This window comes from Arvicanthis niloticus, chromosome 8, assembly GCF_011762505.2.
Source record: "Arvicanthis niloticus isolate mArvNil1 chromosome 8, mArvNil1.pat.X, whole genome shotgun sequence".
In the NCBI taxonomy this organism is placed as follows: domain Eukaryota; kingdom Metazoa; phylum Chordata; class Mammalia; order Rodentia; family Muridae; genus Arvicanthis; species Arvicanthis niloticus.
Window position 1 is genome coordinate 86,043,557 of NC_047665.1, and position 17,891 is coordinate 86,061,447.

General features: G+C 50.8%; 1 protein-coding gene across 6 annotated transcripts; it reads left to right on the forward strand.

Annotated features, from left to right (window-relative positions):
• The first annotated feature begins 408 nt into the window (after positions 1-408).
• Znf653 (zinc finger protein 653) lies at positions 409-17,710 on the forward strand. 6 transcript variants are annotated; one of them, XM_034509960.2, is made up of 9 exons: positions 409-739; positions 3,720-3,763; positions 6,084-6,299; positions 14,732-15,343; positions 15,469-15,646; positions 15,750-15,861; positions 16,651-16,765; positions 17,082-17,181; positions 17,284-17,710. In XM_034509960.2, the coding sequence occupies exons 1-9, from the start codon at positions 447-449 to the stop codon at positions 17,459-17,461; spliced, it is 1,848 nt and encodes a 615-aa protein (XP_034365851.1). In that variant the 5' UTR covers positions 409-446; the 3' UTR covers positions 17,462-17,710. The 6 variants fall into 6 exon arrangements, with proteins under 6 accessions (XP_034365851.1, XP_076795863.1, XP_076795861.1 ...); XM_076939746.1 differs by having other exon boundaries at positions 429-739; positions 15,445-15,646; positions 15,735-15,861; XM_076939747.1 differs by having other exon boundaries at positions 430-739; positions 15,735-15,861.
• The last annotated feature ends 181 nt before the right edge of the window (positions 17,711-17,891 follow it).

The following is a 17,891-nucleotide window of genomic DNA, read 5'->3' on the forward strand; positions in this document are numbered from 1 at the left end:
TGGTGTTTTGCATGTGTGTATGTCTATGTGAGAATGTCAGATCCTGGAGTTAACAGACAGTTCTGAGCTGCCATTTGGGTGCTGGAATTTGAACCCACGTCCTCTGGAGAAGCAGTGTGAATGCCCTTAACTACTGAGCCATTTCTCCAGCCCTTTTGAAAAAATCTTTAACCACACTGCCCTAGAATTCAAGAGAGAAGCAAGGATAACCTGAGTTTCAGGACCCAGCTGCCTCTACCTCCCAATTAACTGACTGTAAACAGAGCGCACTTCCAAGGCCCGAGCCCGACGGACTATGCGCATGCGCAGCTTTGGCTAGTTGTCCCCGTTTGGCGCCGCGGGCAGAGAAGACCCTGTGAGAAATCTCCCGGCGGCGCAGACTAGGCGCGCCACTTCCGGCCGAGGCTCCTAACAACGGGGGAGGCCGGTAACCAGGGAGGGGGGGGATGGCGGAGCGGGCTCCAGAGCCCGGGGCGGAGGCGGAGGCGGGCGCAAGCGGGGAGGCGGCGGCAGAGGAAGGCGCGGCAGGCAGAAAAGCTCGGGGCCGGCCGCGGCTCACCGAGTCGGACCGGGCACGGAGGCGGCTCGAGTCCCGGAAGAAGTACGACGTGCGGCGCGTGTACCTGGGCGAGGCGCACGGCCCCTGGGTGGACCTGAGACGCCGCAGCGGCTGGAGCGACGCCAAACTCGCCGCCTACCTCATTTCGCTGGAGCGTGGCCAGCGTAGCGGCCGCCACGGGTAAGGGGGCGCGGGGCCGGGAGAGGGAGGGAGCGAAGAAGCCGGAGGGAGGGACGAGAAGGGTCGGGCCCCGCCCCCAGAGCGCGAGGCCCCGCCCCCGGGCATCCTGGCGGGCCTCGGTCTCCGGCTTAGGCAGCCCAGACCCCTCACGCGCCTCCTCGCGGCTCTGCCTCCGACCCATTGACTACCCAATACAAGCCTGTGCCCCACCCCTCTGCCCGCCTTCAGAAGCTCTGACTGGCCGGTCTGAAGAGTCGACCCCGCCTCCACTGGCCTGGCTTGGGGCTGTCAGGTGTAAACCTTCAAAGGTGCTGGGCGCTCTGATTTTGTGTGTGTGTGTGTGTGTGTATGAGTGCCTTGCCTTCATGTATATATGTGTGCCACGTGCATGCCTACGGCCTGCAGAGGTCAAGAAAGGGTGTCGGATCCCCAGAAACCACCACCGTGAACCACCGTGTAGGTTGTGGGAATCAAACCCCAATCTTCTACAAGAAAGCGTCGTGACCCAGCCACCCCTGTTTCAACTCCCATGTCAGGGCTACTTGAGTGCATCCTACCGCTGGGACTAAAGGCATGTGCCAGGCTTGACGTGAGGGCTCTTTTAAAATTTTATTATTGTGAATTTGTATGTGTGTGATGTATGTAGGTCTACATGTGGAGGAGAGAGGACAGCTTTGCAGAGCTAGTCCTCTCCTATCATGTGCGTTCTAGGGATCAGACTAAGATTATGAATGTTTCACCACACTGTAGTTGTCAGAGTATTGGTAAATTGTCATGTGCTGCTTGCTCATACTGGCTCTGAAAGTATGAATGCTCCCTCCTATTTGAGAGTCAAGCATGTTTGTCTCAGTGTCTTCCAGTACCCTTTGTCTGGGGTACGGTTGGGCTCTCTTACTCTATAACAGGAAGAGAAGAGAACAGCAGAAATGCCCAAGAGTAAAAACCCTGTGCCCTTAAGAACAGAAAGAAGGTGGAGCATTTCTAACAGGGCTTACCCCTGTGGTCCCATAATGCAGATATCCACAGTGCAAAGAGAAGCTGGAAGCTCAGCCATGGAAGGAAAGCTCAGCTTGGACCTCCAGCCGATGCCCAGCTTCCCAGCCAGTTGCTGCATGTTGTGAACACTGGATTTGATATTATTTGTCTGGCTTGCAGCCAGGGCTACATAAGGATACTCTGTCTCAAAATACAAAACAAAGAGAGCTCAGGAAGGTGTGGCCCATAGTAAGGACTCAGGGCATCTGGTTCTGCCCATGTTGGCACTCATCTGGATGAATGATTCTTAAGAATTGATTCTAGGCCCACAAGAGGCTGGCTCAGTGGTTAAGAGCATTTGTTGCTCTTTCAGAGGACCTGGTTTTGGTTCCAGTCACTGACATTGTGGTTCACAACCATCTGTGACTCTAGTTCCAAGGATCCGATCAATCTTCTGACCTCCATGGACACTAGGCAGGTGCAGAGACATGAATGCAAGGAAAAACTTACGCACATGAAATAATAAAATCATTTTTAAAAAGTTATCCAAGCATAATGGCACATGCCTTTAATTCCAGCACTTGGGAGACAGATGCAAATGGAGCTGTTTGAGTTTGAGGCCAGCCTTATTTATATATTGATTTCCAGGATAGCAAGGGCTACACAGAGAGACTGAGGTCTCAGAACAAAAACAAAAAAACCAAAAATACTTTGATTTTGATTCTGAGGGGGTAGTAACCAGCTAGGGACAAGGGGTATAACTTAATGGTGGAGTGTCTAATACAGGAAAAGCTCTGGGACGGATGTGTGCGTACGCACACGCACACCTACACCTACTAGTTGAGCATATGGCTCCATCAGTGGCGTGCCTATCACACATGAAGCTCAAGATTCATTGCATGTTTGTAATCCCAGCACTTCAGAGGAAGGTGTTTGCTCCCAAGCCTGATGGCCTTAGTTGATCCCCAGGACACATGGTATAGGGAGAAAACTCCTCCTGCAGGTCGTCCTCGGCCTCCATACACAAGCACTGCAGCATGGCCCTTACTTACAAGTGAATAAGTGAAACACGTTCTTTGTACAAAATCAAACTCTTTTTTTTTTTTTTTAAAGATTTATTTATTTTATGTATGAGTACACCATTGCTCTCTTCAGACACGCCAGAAGTGGGCATCAGATCCCGTTACAGATGGTTGTGAGCCACCATGTGGTTGCTGGGAATTGAACTCAGGACCTCTGGAAAAGTAACCAGTGCTCTTAACCGCTGAGCCATCTCTCCAGCCCCAAAATCAAACTCTTACATTGAAGCATGAGTAATAAGGGTAGGCACTGGGAGGCCAGAGAAGAGGAACTTTGGGTAATCCTCCTGCTCTGCCTCTTGAGTGCTGGGCTTGTAGGATGAGCTACCGCAGGGCTTACGTGGTTCAGGAGAGGGAAACCTGGGCTTTGTGCATGCTAGGTATGTGCGCCAATATTTTCTTCATCTTATTTTTTTCTTTATTTTGCTTTTTTGAAACAGGGTTTTCCTATATAACCTAAGCTGGCCTTTTCTTGGTATAATCCAGACTGGTCTCAATTCATGATACCCCCACCTCTGCCTTCTGAGTGCTGGGGAGACAGGTGTACACCACCACTCCTGACTAATGTTTCTAATGATTGTTGGTGGAATCTGTAGATCCAGAGGCTGACTCTGCCTCACATCGGGGGCATGTGTCTCACAGGGTAGGAATCATGGCGCCCTCTCAGCCTTCCTCCCACTGTCCCATATCCCATCTACCTGGGACCTTCTGAGTGCCAGTGCTCTCTGAGCTAAGGTAATGGTGAGAGACCTCCATTCAGGGCTGCTGGCAGCCGCAGTCGCCCAAGCCAAAGCCTGCTGGAAGGGAGCAGGGCAGCAGAGGTGCAGGTGGCACCTGGAGCAGATAAACTGTTGTCACTTTCTACCAGGCTGGGACTGGGACCCACCTGGGCCCTCCTTCACCCTCACCACCTCTCTGTGTTACAGGAAGCCTTGGGAGCAAGTCCCCAAAAAGCCAAAGCGGAAGAAAAGTAAGTGGAGCCCAGCGTGGGGAGGGGTGGGAGCATGCAGAGCATGGCCTGGAATTGGCCAGTTGCCATCCCTGTCCCTTTGCTGCACTGTCAGAAGGGAGACGGACGGGAGACGCCGGTCCCTACCCTGCCTGCTCGAGGCAGTATGTCATGAATCTAAAGCGGCCCTCACTCACTATGACCTCAGTGCCTTGCCAAATCCTTGGGTTTTAGGTCTCCATCATTCCCATCAGGGTGGTCCAGAGAGAACCAGCTGGTGGCAGTGAGCCCTGCTCTGCCTCTTTTTTGATGTAAAAGTCTCATATAGCTCGTTGGCCTCAAACTCATCCTATAGCAGAGGCTGACCTGTATTCCATCCACAGCACCAGGCTCAGATCACAGGCTGCTGTGATGCAGCCCAGGGACTATTCCTTATTCCTATCCCTCCGTGCATAAGAAGCAGGACTTTGGGACCAGCCATGTCCTAGCTCCCCAGCTTAGAATGTTGTTTTCACGTGCATTTCTCCTTTTATTTGTGTGTGTACACGCATGTGTGTATACATCACAGGTGTGGGAATCAGAGAACAACATGTGGAAGTTGATCCCTGCTTTCTATTCTAGCACACAGGGTCTGAGTATCTAACCTGGGCGGGCCAGGTTTGAGAGCAAGCACCCTTACTCAGTCAACCATCTTGACTGCCTACTTTGTTTTTCTGGCTGGTTTTGCTGTGTAACCAAGGCTGGCCTCAAAACTCAAAATTGCCCTGTCTCAGGATTACAGGCATGCCTAAACACTCCCATTCCCAGCTTTGACACACAAGTGAGCTGTAATCTTTCCTATGCAGCCCCAGAGGGTTAGGAATGCCAGGCTGCCAACGGAGCCACTGTGGAAGTGCATGTCACTAACATGGTTCTCACTGCTCACTCCTGCAGCCCAGGCACCTCTTTTGGCCCTCTCTCCCTTCCAGCCCTACAGGTGGAGGACAGTCCCACCCCATCATACTGTGATAGGCCTCAGCCTTCCTCAGGGCCTTCATGGCTTCTTTGCTCCCCCATGCCTCTTTGGCAGTCCCCAGATGTAGAATTCTGGTTTGCCCCTGGCCACTCACTTAGAGCTGCCTGGCCAGATTGTGGCAAAGCCAAGATCTAAATGCAGGCAGTCTGGTTTTGCCATGCCTACCCTCCAGCACCCTCACCATGTCAGGAAGTAAAACTGATCTGTTTCTGCCCTCGTGGGGCTGGCACTCTGCTGGGGAAGACAGACAAGATGCGTCTAAACAGATGCCACAGGCAGCCTCTTTGTGCTGCTGTAAACAAACCAAAGTTGTCTAGACTGACTCTGGAAAGGGTGGCTTCTGAGAAGAGTGTACAAGGGGGAAGAGTTATAAGTTATGCCTTATGAGTTAAGGCACTGACGAGGAACCTGGAGGAATGGCATAGCTTGTGCAAAGGCTGGGGCAGGATCATGTCTAGCCCGTTTGAAGCACAGCTGGGACATGTGGCTAGGAGATGGAAGGGAGGGCATGGGACCTGGCAGTGCCATATGGCCTTGCTAGCACTTGGCACTTGCTTCTTTCTCTCCATCCCCTTTGGGGTGGTAGCCACTGACTTTTGAGCCGAGAGAGAATATGCCCTGCTCTCCATGCACCCCCTTGTGGCTGTAGAAGGCAATGGAAAGGCACCAGGGAGACCTTCTAGGACTGTGTGCGAGGAAGATTTTGGTTTGATTTTGGGTTGTTTTGTCTTTGTTTTTAGTTTTTCAAGGCAGGGTTTCTTTGTGTAATCTAGGCTGTCTTGGAACTAGCTCTATAGATCAGGCTGGCCTCAAACTCACAGAGATCTGCCTATCTCTGCCTCTCGAGTGCTGGAATTAAAGGTGTGTGCCACCACTGCCCAGCGGTGGCAGGATGAACATTTTTATTAGAAACAGCTGAGTGTGGTGGTGCATGTCTTCAATCCCAAAGAAACAGTTAAAAGCTGAGTAGTGGCACACTTTACTCCCGGCACTGGCTAGACAGAAGCAGGCAGATCTCTGTGAGTTCAAAGCTATCTTGAGTTACATAATAAGGCCCTATTAGAAAAAAAGAAAGAAAAGAAACAGCCAATAATTACTGTGCCCTTGCCAGTGCCAGGCTCCATTAGCTGTCTGACTCACTCAGCCAAGGGCAGTTTCTGGCTCTCTCTAGGTCCCATCTCTAAGTTGTATCACCTCTCCAAACCTCAGTTTCCTCTTCTGCAAAGTGGGTGTGGGATTCAAGAGCCTGTCTCAAACTGGGAATTGTTGGCCCCAGGGGGAGTGGAACACCTGACCTCACATTTACCTGGGGCTCTGTGTCCACAGGGCGGCGGCGCAATGTGAACTGCCTAAAGAATGTGGTAATCTGGTATGAGGACCACAAACACCGCTGCCCATATGAGCCACACCTGGCTGAGCTTGACCCGACCTTTGGCCTTTACACAACGGCTGTGTGGCAGTGCGAAGCTGGACACCGCTACTTCCAGGACCTACACTCTCCACTGAAGCCCCTCAGTGACTCAGAGCCTGACAGTGACAAAGGTGGGTGTGCAGGACCAGGACCGAGCATGGGGCAGCATAGGGGTAGCAGGCATAGGGCCTCTGCACACTTTCCCGTGGGTTAGCCAGGGCTGTGGCACTAGTGGCTTTAGGACAGTGGCCTGGACAAGCCCTATGCAGGGCTTGCAGCCTTTGAGTCCTTGCCAGGCTGAACAGAATTTTGTCCTCGTGGGTACTAGTGACCTTTCTAAATTTCCTCCAGCTCTTCAGCTCTCTCTCTCTCTCACTCACTGCCCTTCCCACCCTTCTCTTCCTGCTCCCCTTCGTTCTCATCAGCTGTGTTACCTATTGGCTTCCTTTCAATGTTTTACGCTTTGTGGTTTTTGAGTTTTTTGTTTTGGTTTGGTGTTTTGCATTTGTTTTTGGGACAGGGTCCTATTATGTAGCCCTGGCTGGCCTGGAACTTGCTATTTGAGACCACGCTGCCTTTAGATTTACACTAACCTGCCTGTTTCTGCCTCCTGAGTGCTGGAGGTAAGGTGCACATCACCATACTCAGCCCTGTTTTGTTTTCTTAAGCCGGGTTCTTTTCATATAGCTCAGGCTGGCCTTGAGTCTTGGACAGCCCTTTTTGTAATCCCAGCCTACCAAGTACTGGGATTACAGATGTGCATGCCAAGCTAACCCTCACTTAGCAGATTCCAGGCACAGCTCTACCACTTGGCCACAAGTCCCCCCTTTTCAGCCCTTAAATTTTTTTCCCATTTTTTATTTTATGGTGGTCTTTGCATATGTCTGTGTACCACAGTGCTTTTGGAGCCAGAAGAACTGTTGTATTCCTTGGGACTGGACTTACAGATGGTTGTGAGTCACCATGCGGATGCTGGGAACTGAACTCTGGTCCTCTAGAAGAACAGTCAGCGCTCTTAACCTCTGAGTGGTCTCTCCAGCCCCTATCAGCCTTTTTACTTTTACTTCTGAGATATGGTCTAAGTCACCCAGGCTGCCCTTGAACTCTCTAACTCAAGTGAACCTTAAATTTGAACTTGAAATCCTCCTGCCTCAGCATCCCAAGCAACTAGGATTACCAGCCTGGGCAGAACTCAAGCTTCTTTCCTGTCCTTGATCTTCTGTTTCCCACTGTTGTCTCTTTCCCCACACCACCACCCCTGCCTCCTGAGTCTGTCACACTTTTTATCCCCTCCCTCCCTCTGTCCCACACAAGTCACGCTAGGCTAGCTGCCCACTGAGGCTGAGAGGGACTCTCAGGAAGGCCTAAGTACATCCTGGTGTGGGCAGTGAGGATGCTGCATGCTACCTCAGGACTTGGCATGGCTGACAAGGCCTATAGGGCCAGTTGCCAAGTGCTATGGCAGGCCTGAGGGTGGAGCTAAGTCTGTGCTGGCAGGCATCACCAAGCAGGTGGCATCCCAGCTGGCTGAGGGGACACTGGGGTGAGAAATACTCCTGGTGGGCCCACACCCACATCCACTCCACTGGGCCTCGGCCAGTCTCCAGAGGGTAGGTGTCCTGTGCTTTTTGGTCAGCACCCTGCCCTCCTCAGCCTGCCACTCCTCCTCAGTGTGTCTCACTGGAGGCCTTGTCCTAGGCCATCTGACTCCTCCCCATAACTCTGTCATCTGTCCTGCCAAATAGCTCTTGAGGAAGTTCAGAAGAACTGGGACTGGTCTATTGACCTCCATAATGGGGCTTTCGAGAATGAGCCCTGTGATCCATTAGGCATGTCTGCCCAGGAAGGAGTAAGAAAGTGCCTTTGCTCCTATCCTGGCCTCTTCCACAAGCACCTCTCTCTCCCTTCCTTGGCCCATACCTGGAGTGGCAATACCACAGTCAGCCCAAGACCCTTCTACTGGAGCTGTGAATGAAGTCCAGAAGCACACAGATGTTTTCTTGGTTGGTGCTTGGGACAGAACCCAGAGTCTTAGCTTTTTGGAAGCTGAATATGGGCACCAAGTTGCCCATGCTGGCTATGAACTAGCATCTTTCTGCCTCAGTCTTTCAGAGTGGCACACTCAGGCCTGTTGTGATTACATATCCTTCAGGGAATTACTGGAGACTGAGAAGTTATAGGTGTCCAGAAGGCCTGTTCCTCTTCTCAACCACTCTGTGGCCCCTGAGTCAGGTGGTGTCTCCATACCTATGTGAGTTTGCTCTGTCACTATGAGTGCCTGAGACAGCCCACTTAGGAAGGAAAGATTTTATCTAGGTTTCAGAGGCTCTGGCACTGTTGGAACCTGGTGCTCAGGGGTAGCAACAGTGGAGTGCCTGCAGAAAAGAGCCACTTGCCACAGCCTCCACCACACAAAGCTAGAACGGGCAGAGGTACCTCAGTTTCCTTCACAGCACACTTGTGACTGAGTCCTCAGGCTCAGCCTACCTGTTAAAGGCTCCACCACCTTCTAATGGTGTCATTTCAGAGACTGTGTCTTTAAAACATGAGTCTTTGGTGAGCATTTAGCCAAGCCATAGCCATGCCCCAAGGGCTACTAAGAAGCAAAAAAAAAAAAAAATAAATAAACAAACCCAGAACCCCATCTACTCTTTAGGTCTGTTTTCTTAGTAAATAGCTCCAGCATCAATTTGGCTGGTAGAATGATTCTGGAGCCCAGAGTGGTGCAGTGAAGGCAGGCCATTACACAACTGCAAGTAGGTACCAACCCAGGCTCTAGAGCCTTGGAACTCAGGGTACCAGACAACATGCCCCAGTTGTGTTATGGGCATAATCAAAGTCCCAGTCACTCGTGGCTCCCATCCCTTGTGGATTTTAGTATTTTAGTAGCAGATACCTGATTGACATGTCAGAGCCCCTTGTCTTACTGTGTGTGTGTACGTGCGAGTGTGCACGCCTGCACATGCCCAAGGAAACTAGAGGCATGAGATTCCCTGTATCTAGTAGTACAGGTGGTGAGCTTCCTGACATGAGTGTTGAGACTGAACTCAGAGCCTCTGCAACAGCAATACATGCTCTTGACTACTGAGCCGTCTCTCTGGCCCCTTTTGGGCATTTCTGTTCTAGAGCAGAAGCAGGGAGTAAACAGAATAACCAGTACGGCATCAAATACTCTGGGAGAGGGCCTTTTTGAGACAGGTGATTGGTGGACCTCCCTGTGAAACTCAATGAGCTGACAGCCCCAACCAACACCAGAGAGAAGGTTCTGGTAACTGGGATTGCAGGCTCAAAGACCCGAGGCCAGAATTTGTCTAATGTCCCTGGAGTAAGAGAGCTAGAGAGGAGATGAAGACAGCAGGAGGCAGGGAGGTAACTTTGGCTGCAGAGGTACACTGAGTGCCTTCAGGATACTTACAGAAAGAAGACCTGGCCCCAGAGTAGCACACATTAGGACTTTTTTATGTTTGTGTTTTGGTTTTGGGTTTTCAAGACTTGAGTTTTTCTTTGTAGCCCTAGTTGTCCTGGAACTAGCTCTATAGACCAGGCTAGCCTTGAACTGAGAGGTTTGCCCACCTCTGCCTCTTGAGTGCTAAAATCAAAGGTGTGCACCTCCACACTCAGCAGTTTTATACTTTGTAAGACACTGTGTGTGAGTGTAGGTATGTCACAGCATGTATGTAGAGGTCAGAGGACAACTTGGAGTCACTTCTCTCATTGCACCATGTTATTCTCCTGGATGGATAACCTGTTATTCTCTCAGATTGTCATTTACAGCCATCCCCCTGGCAACATCACAGTTCTTACTATTGCATGATGTTCTTGTTTCTCACAAACCTAACAATGCTAATGTACTTGTCCTCGGTACCTGGGGGCTCAGGACCTTTTTATCCTGTGACTCTAGCCTCTTCCTGAGCCTGCTTGACTAGATGGTAGGGACAGGGAGATGAAAGCCTGGTCCAAGAGAAATTATATCTGCTGCTCTGTCGGCTGGAACCAGTGCTGGGTGGTATCTACTTGTTGCAAGGCATGGGAGATGGCAGAACAGCAGGGTGGACAGGAAAAAGCTGGGTTTGGGAGCAGCCAGCCTGTTTCTTACAGGAAGCGATGAGTAGGTTCTTGGGAGCTAGGGGACCAAGCTGCCCCTGTTGCAGGAATGCTGAGGCTGTGACCAGCATCTGTAGGGATTGAGGAGAGACAGTTGGGCTGTGGGTGGATGGACATTGGATGCAGTCCCAACAGGTTTTGCTGACAGATTGGAAGTGGGTGTGAGAGAGAAAGTCAAGGAAAGCCCTAGAATGTTGGCTTGAGCTACAGGAAGAACAGAACTGCCACCCTGTGAGACAGGGCCACCTGTGAGCAGAGCAGCAGAGGCTCTGTTGGAAGAACATCTAGTGAAGAGGATCCCCGTGTTGCTGAGTGGATTCTGAGATGGGAGCAGCAGAGGGTGTGTTGCCAAGAACTTGGCGCTCAATAGGGAGACCCAGCTCCTCATGAATACATAGAGTCACCAGGACATTGGTTCAGTCTATGGTCTCATAAAAATAGATACAGATCAGGAGCTAGGGACATGGCTGAGTTGGTAAGGTGCTTGCTATGCAAGCATGAGAACATGATTTCAGTTCCCAGCACATATATCAAAAAGGCCACTCCTGTAATCCTAGCAATGGGAAGATGGAGACAGGAGATTCCCTGGGGCTCACTGATCAGCCAGGCTAATAACCAAAACGGTAAGCTTCATATTGAAAGAGAGACTGTCTATAAAAATAAGTTAGAAATAGACATGATGTCAGATATCTTCAATATGGCACTGGAGAGGCAGAGGTAGGTGAATCTCTGTGAGTTCAAGGCCATCTTGGTCTACATAGTAAGTTCTGGGCCAGCCAGGACTACATACTGCAACCCTGATTCAAAAATAAAATAAAAATAAATAAGGTAGGTAGAGAGTGATGGAGGAAGGTTTCTGACCTCCTTATATATCTGTATACATGTGCATACAGGTGCAGAGACATGAACACACATATGCAAAAGACATACAGCCTGTACTCTAGGCCCAGAGGTTCCATATGCAGTGCTTCTGTCTGCATGCAGATTCAGCCACCCCAGGACTGGACATAGGGAAAGGGCAGCATGCATGCCACAGATCCACACACAGTACGGTGTGGGCCTCTTTTCTTTCTGGTTTCTTTTTCGAGATTCTTAGTCCTTACTTCGTTCTGTTTGCTTTTGTTTATTTGCTTTTCAAACAGTAAAAAGAGTAGGTTGTGTCACATCAGGTATTATAAATGACTTAAGGCAAATGGGGGAGTGTATATAAGTTATATGAAGGTTTACAGTTTATTTAATTTTTTGTTACATTTATTTGTTGGGGAGTATGGGTGGTATAGCACTGTTATGGATGTCAGTACACATCAGAGGACAACTTAATGGGGGTCCTGGGAATCAAACTCAGATCTTTAGCTTGGTAGCATTTTTCCCCACTCTGAGAAAGGTTTCTCTGTGTAGCCCTGACTGGCCTGTAACTCACTATGTAGACCAGGGTGGCCTTGAACTCACAGAGATCCACCTGCCTCTGCTTCCCATGCACCACCATGACAAGCTTCTCTGCTTATTTTTTGAGACAGGTTCTCATGTATTCTAGGCTGACCTTGAACTCATTATATAGCCAAGAATAACCTTGAACTCCCAATCCTCCAGTCTCACCACCCCAGTGCTGGAATTCCAGCACCACTCCAGTGTATGCAGTGCTAGGGATGGAACCCAGAGCCTCATGTGGGCTAGGCAAGCGCTCCACTACCAGATCTGCAGCCACAACCCTGCAGATGCTACATTTAAAAGATAGGTAGGTTGGGCATGATGATGCACACCTTTGGTCCCTGCACTTGGGAGGCAGATGCAGGTGGATCTCTGCAACTTCAAGGCTAACCTAGTCTATGGAGTGACTTCAAAACAGCTGTGGCTAGAAAAACCTTGTCTAATGTATATGTGTGTGTGTGTGTGTGTGTGTGTGTGTGTGTGTGTGTATATATATGTATGTATGTATGTATGTATGTATGTATGTATGTATAAGTGTTTGCCTGCATGCATATGTGCACCACATGGGTGTCCTATAAAGGCCAAAAGAATGTCTCAGATCCCCTGGAACTGGAGTTACAGCCAATTAGAAGCTGCCATGTGGATGCTGGGAACTTGCACTCTGGTCCTCTGCAAGAGCAGCCAATGTTCTCAACCACTGAGCCATCTCTTCAGCCCAGAACTTATCTTCTAAGACTTTGGATGTCAGCTTGGAATTCTAGAACCAATCCCCTCTGAACAAAGTTCTAAAATCCTTACAATTTCATGTGTGTAGGAGTTTTTGTTTGTTGTAAACTAGTCACACAACAAGTAGTTTCTTGACTTATTTTTACTTTATCAGTTTGTGTGTGTGTGTGTATTTGTGTTGTGTGCACATGCATTTGCATGTTTCTGTGTATGCAAGCATGTGTGTGTGTTTGTATCTATGTGAGTGCATGTATGTATTTGAACATGTGTTTGTATATGTCTGTGTTGTCTTCTGTGTGTTTGTGCACGCGTGCATGTGTGCACACGTGTGTGTGTGTGTGTACACGCACACATGCATGTGTACACGCGCACACGCGTGGGCGCACATAACCGATGGGGGTGGGCAAAAGAGGGCATCATGGGACATTGGATCTCCTAGAGCTGGAGTTAGTTGCTATTGTGAGCTTCCTGGGAACAGAACTTGGAACCTCTGGAAGATCAGAAGTGCTTAGCTGGGCCATCTCTGCAGCCCGGTAGCAGTGCACTCTGTGCTTCATAAGGAGCCACTTTAACAAGGAGCTCTTTGGAATACCCTGAATCTGTGATAGTTAGCTGATTCTGGGTCAGACACCTACATAGCTGCTGGATGGGGACAAATCACCTAACAGAGCAAGCAGTCTAGGGGAGACGTAAACTTAACACCCACACATCAGGGAGGGACCAAACATCTGGTCATGAGAGCTGTTCTGAGGCTGGGGAGATGGCTCTAAAATACTTGCCATATAAGCATGAAGACATGATGTGGGTCCCCAGAACCCACAGTGAGATAGTGAGGTAGCTCAGTGCATAAAGGTCCTTGTTGCTAAGTCAGATGGCCTGAGTTTTGTCCTCAGGACCTCCATGATGGCAGGAGAGAGCCAAATCATGCAAGTTTTCCTCTGACCCACATGTGTATACCACAGTGCCCCCTACCTGCAAATAAATACATTTGAGAAATAAAAATAATAAGGGAGAGAGATTAAGGAATACAGATGTCCACCTCTGGCCTCTGCAAACCAGGCTCTTGATCAGTGAGCAGGCAGCTCTGGCGGGTGGCACTTGGTGGTGCTGAGGCTGAGGCTGTCTCGGAGAGGTGCTGGAGTCTGTTGTCAGGATCTAGGCTTGTGACTCCATTGCTGCTCTCTTCTGGCCATGGATAAGTTATACCTCTATAATTAAGCTATGAGCAGAAGCAGACTGAAGGGAGAACTTTCTAGAGTTCCATGAATCATTCCCAACAAGTCATGACACCAAAGCAGCATCATGGGAATTTCCAACTGGTACCTAGACAGACAGACACCGTGTAGCCCAGGACTTTGCACAGGTGTCAGAAATGGAAAGAGCCTTTTGACAGAGCCCCTGGTTTACTGAATTAGAGGCTCACTCCAGGCAGATTTTTTTTTTTCTGAATCCTATGGAACTAATTGAAATGACAGCATGTGACATGTGCTGGGATTAAAGGCATGTGCCACTACCAGCCCAGCTGATTAGTTACTTTTTTGTTACTGAGATAATACACCATGACCAAAAGAGACTTAGGGAAGAAAGAGTTGATTCTGACTTATGGTTGCAGAAAGGTCAGAGTCCATCTGGTGGGAAAGCATGGCAGCAAGCAGCAGGCATGGCAGCGAGAGCATGAAGTGAAGAGCTTTCATAAACTCCAAATACAACATAAGCAGAGAGCAAACTGAAGACAAATGAGGCTGTGTAGCCTCAAATCCTGCCCCTACTGACATACTTCCTTCAGCAAGGCTGTACAACTTAAACTTCTCCAAACAGTGACACCAGCTACAGACCAGGTGTTCAAATGCCTGAGCCTATGGGAACCTTTACCACTCAGATCACCACATCTGGGTTCCAGGAACCAAACTCAGGGAGCAAGACTTGCATGGCAAATGCCTTTAGTCACCAAGCCATCTCACCAGTTGACACACAGAAATTTAAAGATTTATTTTTATTTTATGAGTGTTTAGTCTGCATGTGCATCACGTGTGCAGTACTCACAGAGGCTAGAAAAGGGTGTCATGTCCCCTTCAATTGGAGTTACCGACTAGACTGAGCCACCATATGAGTGCTGGGAACTGAACCCTGGTTATCTCAAAGAATAGTAAACGCTCTTAATCAGTGAGCAGTCTTTTCAGTCCTCGTGTATGATATTTTAACATGGGCTCTAGAGATGGGACTCGGGTCCTTCTATTTATAAATCAAGCACTTTACGCTGACCCACCTCCCCAGCTAGTGACTGTCTCCTCTGTTCTCTCTGCAGTGGGCAATGGCCTGGTGGCTGGCAGCTCTGACTCATCCAGCTCTAGCTCCAGCTCTGACTCGGAGGACCCTCCTGAGACCCAGCCGGCCAAAGCCTCAGCTGCTGCTGCAGCTCTCACCCCCACCAGCCCCACAGGCAGCAGTGGGCTTATCACTCAGGAAGGAGTTCATATCCCCTTTGACGTCCACCACGTGGAGAGCCTGGCTGAGCAGGGCACCCCTCTGTGCCAAAACCCTGCAGGCAGTGGGCCTGAGACCCTGGAGACAGTGGTGTGTGTGCCAGTCCCCATGCAAGTGGGCACTGGCCCTGGCACCCTCTTTGAAAACATGCCCCAGGAGGCACTGGGTGAGGTAGTAGCCAGCTGCCCAGTGTCAGGCATGGTACCTGGCTCCCAGGTGATCATCATTGCTGGTCCTGGCTATGATGCCCTCACAGCCGAGGGCATCCACCTCAATGTAGCTGCTGGCAGTGGCACTCCCAGCAGCAGCCTGGGTGAGGAGGTGTCCTGTGCCATGATGGAGAGTGTGGCAGCCTATACACAGACGGAGCCCGAGGGCACCCAGCACAGCACCATGGACACCACCTCCATAGCCAGCATTGAGACCAAGAAAGGTCTGGGGTTGCCACTGTGGCCTCTGGCAGGGGTTGGGAAGGGTGGCAGAGGGGAAGGAGTAGCCCTCGAAGTGAGCTCCTTGACAGCCTTATCCCCACAGACACCGCCCCATGTTACCCCGTAGAGAAGGAGAATCTGTATGTGCTCAAGGAGGAGAAAGAGGATTCAGTGGCCCCAGAGCTGGCAGAGCTGGCAGCCACAGTGCCTGAGAGTACAGAAGCAGAGGCAGAAGTGGATGGAGAGGAGTTGGACAGCAGTGAAATGTCAGCCATCATCTACGAGATTCCCAAGGAGCCTGAGAAGTGGGTGCTAGGGTGGATGGGTGGGACCAAGGGCAAGGAACAGCTGCAGGCTTACAGCCCACTGGGGATTGGCACTCTGATGCCACAGGCCCCTTCTCTCCAGGAGACGGCGGAGCAAGCGGTCACGGGTGATGGATGCTGATGGCCTGCTGGAGATGTTCCACTGTCCGTACGAGGGCTGCAGCCAGGTGTATGTGGCTCTCAGCAGCTTCCAGGTGAGGCCACCCCCTAGGCAGGCCCACTGTTGGGTCTAGTTGGCCTGGGCCTTTGGCTGCATAGAGGGCTCTACCAGTCATCAGTGGTGTGGGGCCTGCCTCCGTGAGCCCATGTTGTCACAGCTGGCTTTGCTTGACTTCTGACTTCCTTGACTCCATCTCTGCAGACACAGGATAGCAACCCTGGTCTGACAGCACCTCCCAGACCATGCTCTTGGTATTGCCCAGGAAGACTGTCCTAGTCCTAGGCACTAGGCATGCATGGGAGCCCCAGATCCTTATACAATTAGCACTCTCCCCAAAGCTCACGGTCTGCGGTGTGGATAGTTTACCTTAGGGGCAGAGTGGGGGATGAGGAAACCCATTTCCTCTTTACACAGAAGGCAGCACCAATAAGGTTTTCAACTTGCTGAGCATGTTTTAAGCACCTAGGCTGTTCTCATAGGTGAAAAAATGAAAGAAAAAGAAAAGAAAAAACAAAACACATGACTCAAGCCCCTCAGGGGCAGCACAGCACTTGAGAGGCATCAGCTGAATTGTGCCCTAGACCCTCAGTCTCCTCATGCATATTGGGTTAGCAGCAGGAGCCTACCAAGGCTAACTGGAAATAAGAGCTGGGACTGGAAAAGCTGACCCCAAGGCTCTTGTCCGAGATGGACACTAGGATGCCTCTTCCACTTTCCAGTCTAGGCTGGCTATGGCTTATGTCCTGGCTACCTGCATGTCTCCCCACTATTAAAGCCCCCCAGGTGGTCCCATGGCACCCACTCCTGCCCCTCTCACCCCTAGAACCACGTCAACCTTGTGCACCGAAAAGGGAAGACCAAAGTGTGCCCTCACCCTGGCTGTGGCAAGAAGTTTTATTTATCCAACCACCTGCGACGCCACATGATCATCCATTCAGGTCAGGCCCTGCCAGCTAGGCCCCATAGGCCAGGTGTAGTGCACATGTGTAAATCCCAGCATTCAGGAGGCCTGGGCTGTACCTCGAAATCCCACATTCACACCTGTACCCAGCACTGGTTTTCATGTGCAGTTGTGAATCCCAGCACGGGTCATATGCGAGCTCATTTTAGCTTGGCAGTTGACACCTTGTGTCAGAAGCCCTCTTCCTACCTGCTGTCACTAGTGGATCTCAGCTCTCAGGGTTGTGGGGTGGGGGAGCTTGCTCCTTGTGCCACCTCTACTGGGCAGGGTCCTGAGGCCGCTGCCACCTGCAGGCATCCGAGAGTTCACGTGTGAGACCTGTGGCAAGTCTTTCAAGAGGAAGAACCATCTGGAGGTGCACCGACGCACGCACACTGGGGAGACGCCCCTACAGTGAGTACCCTCCCCCCGCTCCGGAGGGAGGTGACCTGAGTGGGTTGTAGGGGAGGCTCAGCCCACGGTGACCTGCCCTTGGGTCCCTCTCCTGCCACGCAGGTGCGAGATTTGCGGGTACCAGTGCCGGCAGCGTGCTTCGCTCAATTGGCACATGAAGAAGCACACAGCTGAGGTGCAGTACAACTTCACTTGTGATCGCTGCGGGAAGCGCTTCGAGAAGCTGGACAGTGTCAAGTTCCACACGCTCAAAAGCCACCCGGACCACAAACCTACCTGACATGCCCATGCCCGTGGACCTCAGCTTCTATTTATTTGTACTCTTGGACATTATGTCCAGACCTGTCAGAGCCCTAGACAGCCACTGGGGCTGCCCCAACCGCAGGCCGGAAGGAGGCATTTCCCACTCTTCCCTGGGCAGGTGCCCCATCACATCCTACCCATGGAGCTGGCACATGGGACTGCACTGCTGAACCGTGTCAAGAGCGCAGAATGAGATTAAAGTGAAAAAGGAGTTGCCCTTCCCCTACCTAAGCTTGGATAATTGTGGGCACTGGGCACCCATTTGTGACTAATTAGCCTGCTCCCTTCCTGACCCAGGCTAGGTTGGGGGTGGCTGCTCTTGGATAACACAAGGACCTTTACTGTTAGCCTCTGCTCCCACAGGGTGAGGACTAGAATCCCGATGCCCACACCTCCCATGCCTCAGA

Excerpts from the sequence above, each read along its gene's own strand:
- Znf653 (XM_076939746.1), top strand. The coding sequence starts at position 447 with ATGGCGGAGCGGGCTCCAGAGCCCGGGGCGGAGGCGGAGGCGGGCGCA. Across the intron at positions 740-3,719 it reads CAGCGTAGCGGCCGCCACGG|GAAGCCTTGGGAGCAAGTCC; the intron begins GTAAGGGGGCGC and ends TCTGTGTTACAG. Across the intron at positions 15,862-16,650 it reads TGGCTCTCAGCAGCTTCCAG|AACCACGTCAACCTTGTGCA; the intron begins GTGAGGCCACCC and ends TCTCACCCCTAG.